The sequence below is a fragment of the Ceratosolen solmsi genome, unplaced genomic scaffold (assembly GCF_000503995.2).
Source record: "Ceratosolen solmsi marchali unplaced genomic scaffold, CerSol_1.0 scaffold90, whole genome shotgun sequence".
Lineage (NCBI taxonomy): Eukaryota > Metazoa > Arthropoda > Insecta > Hymenoptera > Agaonidae > Ceratosolen > Ceratosolen solmsi.
This window is the reverse complement of record NW_011948460.1, coordinates 144429-150230: the sequence shown is the minus strand read 5'-3', so window position 1 is coordinate 150230 and position 5802 is coordinate 144429. Positions and strand designations below refer to the sequence as shown.

The 5802-nt window shown below is 30.7% G+C and overlaps 1 protein-coding gene across 1 annotated transcript in view; it reads right to left on the bottom strand.

Annotated features, from left to right (window-relative positions):
- Nucleotides 1–475: 475 nt before the first annotated feature.
- Abi (tyrosine kinase Abl) overlaps nucleotides 476–5802 on the bottom strand; it is a 10386-nt gene continuing 5059 nt past the window's right edge. Inside the window, exon 4 of the mRNA XM_011505485.1 lies at nucleotides 476–676. Within this exon, the coding sequence (XP_011503787.1) occupies nucleotides 513–676 (164 nt within the window). The 3' untranslated portion in view covers nucleotides 476–512. The remainder of the gene's footprint in view (nucleotides 677–5802) is intronic.

The following is a 5802-nucleotide window of genomic DNA, read 5'->3' as shown; positions in this document are numbered from 1 at the left end:
TAAAAATCAATAAATTGACAATGTCACAGTTATAAATTTGAATAAGAAAATATATGGTAAATTAATCAGAATCGATAAAATATTTCTTTTTAAAATGATTTCAGTATTTAATTTCAATAATTTATTAATACATGAAAAACTTTTCCAGCTGTTTACACGCTTTCTTTGAATTAAATTTTCCAATTTATTTATCTTATTTTCAATTATTGCTGTTGCAATAACTGTTATGCGTTTAGAAATTAATATGAAACAATGTTTATAAAATAATTACATATTTAATTAAATTCTCTTATTATATTATGTTATTTTTATATAAATTAAAAAAAAAAGAATGGTATATTAAATATTATTAATTTTAATAATTCAAAATATTTTATTCAGCTTTGAAAATTAAATATATATATATATATATATATATATACATTTGCACGAATAAGATATTTTACTTAAAATTTTTTAAAATATTTTAAGTTTTGTGAATTTTTTTATTCAAGTATCACACGATATAGAATTTATACACAATGTTCAACATAATTTCCTGGAAATAATCCTGTAATTCCCTCCATCACACCCTCCCACCAACCATCATCATTTTTTTTTAGAACGTATATAACTGAGCTTTCTTGAAAACTTAATTCATCTTCTTTGTCTGCATAATAATCATAAATTGCAATCACTGAAACAAAAATTTACCTAAAATTAGAAAATTTGTAAAATGTATTTGCAATGTAAAAACCATTTACAGTTCACTAATACACAAAAGTTTCTTTTCATATATGCGGTAGTTTTATAGTATATATTATTAATGTTGCTACAATTGGTTCTATAATACTATTATAAATATTTGCTTATATATTTTTTTAATATCGAAATTTTGAAATTAAGAAAATTAAGAAAATCTGACATGTGGTAATAAAATAACTGAAGATCAAATATAATAGCTACGGGTATTAAATTTTATCAAAATGGATAAAATAGTAGAATAAAATAGAACTTTTTCGAAAAATTTGAAATTTTTACTATTTATATTACTATTTATACTTACTTACTATTTATATTTTATAATATATTATTTTTATCTGCGATATGCATCTATATATACTATTTTTTTCTTCTCAGGGTCAATTTGTTTATTATATCAAACACAATTTTTCTCACTAATTCTGACAATTTTATGATGCATATCTATTTATGTTGAATGTATATAACGAATATCAATATGTTCATTATATACTATTCTTTTTTATGTAATTAATTTAAAATGTATGGATTTTTTTAAAAATTGCATCGACTTCATGACTCATATTTCATTGAACTAATTCTTATTAATCTATATATTAAAAAAATCTCATTTTATGATCTTAAATAATAAGATAAAAACTAGATTTTAAATTGGAAAAGAAACTTTTAATACACAACTTGGATGAATATGGATAAACAAGAATTAATCATAATAGTTCTTCAGATATAATAGAAATGAATATAGCCATTAAAACATTTCAGATTGTAAAATAAAAATGTAAGATAAAACTATCCCAGTTTGGTACAAGTAAAAACACTGTAGCAATAAAAATCTTGAGTAAAATATTAACCAAATGTTAGACAATTTGTGATGTATAAAGCATAATAACGAGGATACTTAAATTTAACAATTAAACAAAAATAAATGGTTAAAATAATATACATTAAATAAAATTGATAAATTTATCATTATTGGATTAATTTATCCTTCATATAATTATATATTAAAAGCATTTTTTTTTGTTCAAATATTGTTCGAGAATGTAAGAATACTCCCAGCTCATTGGACATCTAGAAAACTCGAGATAAGAATTCCGGAAAAAGCAAACCCTTGATTACCTAAAGAAAAAACAATTCATACGTGCCCTGGATTATCTAAAGAAAAACAATACAAAACAAATCTGGCGAGAACATGTGATCAAGTGTCTAGCGAAAACACGTCATAAAACTAGTGCGACGAGAAATTCGACGCAACCACACCATAAAGCATCCATGGACGACAAGCCATAATACATCTGTCGTAAATAAGTCATCAAGATAGTCAAAGAACACAAGCCAGATGACCCACTCAAAACCATGCTACACCTAACCTTCACAACACTGACCGAACACAACGCGCATGGTTATGAGAATTACATGCGACGCTACTAGTCAAGTCCCCCGTCATGGAGGGGAGTTGAGCAAGACCGGCTCTCATTGGAGCCTCCATCATGAAAAGACGCATTGGTGGGAAACCCACCATTTAAGAAGTACTTTGATTAGAAACACCATAAACTAAAAAAGACTTCTGATTGGAAACACTAAGAAGACAAAATCTCATTGGCGACGCCATAATCGCCCAAACAGCTCTGATTAGAGACGCCAAAAAGGAGGGAATTCTCGTCTACCATCGCGTGGCCGAGAGAAGTCCTTAAAAAGATAAACACTTATCTTATCGAAAAAGAAAAAGTCAAGTCCACGCATTCAAGCAATCAGAAAATCCAAGAACAGCTAATCACGCAAGGTTATTCTATTCGCAAGCGTTATATAATTAAACATACACAATTAGAAGTAAAAAAGGGTAACGAGAACTAAGAATATCAGTTCGCATAGTATACACAATCATAACTTCAAGGAGCCGCTCGAGGCAAATTCAAGAAACAATACGAAACATAGCTAAACACAACGTGCAGAACTAAGACGTAAAGTTCCATTCCTAATTATTACATAACTATAACAAGCCATACGCGCCAATCTGCAGATACGTAAAGCTACCAGCAAACCTGCGTGTATTATTCCATCAACACGCGTATTACATATAGAGGACCAGCAAGGCGTCAACTTCTTCCTGTACATGCAACGCACGTGATCGCTCAGTTGCAATAACAAATACAAAATCAAGAAACGGAAGTACTCAAACATCATTAAAATTCATTATAATACAACTAGTGCAATCTTAGCAATAAAACATAACTAAATAATAAAACTACTCTTTATTGAACATACTATCTTGTCCACTAGCCTGCAATCCTCCTATCGACACCTGGGAGCTCACACCTAACTTTAGATATTTGGCCCTCCTCGCCCGGTACTCTATTTTTAGACAAATATATTCAAATTCATTTTATAAAATAAAAGGCAATTTCTTTAGTTGAAAAAATGTTTTTCTACTTGCATAATTAATAAACAAACTATTACTGTTATTCGGGATTGAAGTAGCTTAATTCAAATTCAAAATTGGGAGAGTTACAAACGCTTGTTTGTAAATACGATTCAGCGATTCCAGGAATGTCCCTACACCGTAACATCTAATATACGACAATATTTCCGCATAGCAACGTCGATGAACCTTCTAGAATATTCCAAAGCTTCTCTCTCTGACGTCACAACGATTTTCAGCATAGCAACAGGCTACGGCGCTGTTGCTGGCATCGCAAGCTACACCGCGAATATTTAAGAGCAGCCCGTTACACACCGAACCACTGTTCCAACATCCACTCAGTCGCCACACACCTGGCTCTCAGTGTTTTTATTATCAACTCAGTTATGGCTCATTCTAATTCTACACCTCGTTCATTGATTTGTTATTATTAGTTAGTGCATTTCACACATTAGTATCACTTGCACTAGCACAAACTTCAATCTAAAAGGCAAACGTGCAACATTATAAGAATATATTGCAACCAGGGTAGCAATCGATCAGTGAAGACATTTGGATCGTAATCAATAACGTGCGCTAAACACACCTCCAAACCGGTGGGCTAGTACGGTAGTTCATAAGGTACCTCCTCTCTATTAATTGTACAAATTTAGTTACTCTCGCTCCAATCAAGCTGCGCGTAATATTCACAAACCCACACAATACGCTCTCAACGGCCACACAGGGTTGAGACCGTAAAAACCACCTTCTACATGTAGAATATACACTTATAAATAGAAATACACTTACATTATCGAGGCTCGAGTTCAGCCATTCTAGGTCGATGACAAGTCCTTTCCGCACCTGAAAGGACTAACTCTGATTCAATCTTCATGTGTGTGACTAACACTCAAAATTCCCACTCTCCGTTGGAGTACGGTCGAATTACATAACAATTACTTTCTAAAAACCTAATCAGCCCCTATAAAATCGTGTTTGTATTCTCTACGAATAATTCTCTATCTTAATTGAAGCAACCAACAACGCTACAATATTATTATAATTCATAACCAAAATAAACAATAATTGAACTCAAAATACATTACATTATACTTTTCAGCCCTTCCACTTGTGCCTTCTTTCTTCCTAATCGCTATGGCGGGAGATTAACCCGCTGAACTATTGAATTGGCAGTTCGAGCCATAAAATAAACATTAAATTTTCGAACAATTGTATATGAATATATGTATTAAACAATACATATATCAAATAAATTTATAATTCTTCGTCAAAAAGATTATTGTATTCCAATTCTTTGACCAAAAACAAGATATCTTAATTTGTTAAAGCAATTCTTGTATAACTCCTAAAGTAATTAAATCTAGTTTTTAATCTTATATGTATGTCTGGTTTTATTTTTATTAACTATTGTATTTCATGTCTTTAGTTGATTCTTTGCCAGGTTTAATTTTCGTGTTTAAAAAATAAAGTATTATATATATATATATATATATATATATATATATATATATATAATTCAGTTTAAAAAATTACTTGATATTTAGTATATTTTTTCATTTCGAATTTTTGAATTATGGAATTGCAAAATTCAAAATTTGCTTGATTTTATTGATATTAACCATTGTATCTTAATCTTGTAATTAGTATTGGTTATTTCTTTTAACTACATTGATAACCTTTAGTTCATATTTATCAATTATTCTTTTTCCGAAATTTCTATATTCATATTGCCAAATTTGTATTTGTTAAACACATTTTTTTATGGGATATGTGATTACGTATATAATTTACATTTTGTTTTTCTTGTATGGTAAATGATACTAGAAGTTTAACATAATATCAGAAATGTAGAAAATAAATTAAGTTTTTCAACAAAAATTGTGTTTGGCCACCATATGTTATATTATTTGTCTACAAATAGAATGCCGGGCGAGGAGGTCCAAATATCTAAAGTTAGGTGTAAACTCCCAGATGGTTGATGGGAGGATTGCGGGCAAGTGGACAGGATAGTGCATGTATTCAATAATAAATAGCTTTGGTATTTGTTGTAGTTTATTGCGATAATTGCATTAGTTGTATTATATTGATTTTTAGTTGATGTTTGAATGCCTTCATTTTTTGAGTTTTGTATTTATTACGGATTACAATAGTTTTAAGCGGTATACAAAGTGGGAGAGGTAAAGATACCTGTGCTTAGTTAGAAACATTTGCGCGCCGAGTCATAAACACAATTCTGTGAAATCGGTAAGCTTCACTACGCAAAATATTCGAATATTACCATACACCAATGTTTTCTTATTCCCTTTTCCTTGTCTTGTACTGCCGCGAGTGTATGATTTGATTTGCACTTATCTTGCACATGTTATGAGTTGTATATGACTAGGCTTTGCCTCTTAATTGGCCTTTACTGTGTATGCCTACATCCTTATTATTTAGCGTTCCTTTGGAGAAGAAGCCTTGCCAGCTTTTCTTGTGAGAAGACTCTGGTGCGCCTTGCCAACTTCTTTCTTAAAAGCATTCTCGGCCACCGCGTGGTCTTTACGAATTTCCTTCTTCTTGGCGTTTCCAATCAGAGCGCCTCTTTCTGGGCTTCTCCAATGGAATTAATTCTTTCATTATTGACGGTTCCAATCAGAGCGGTT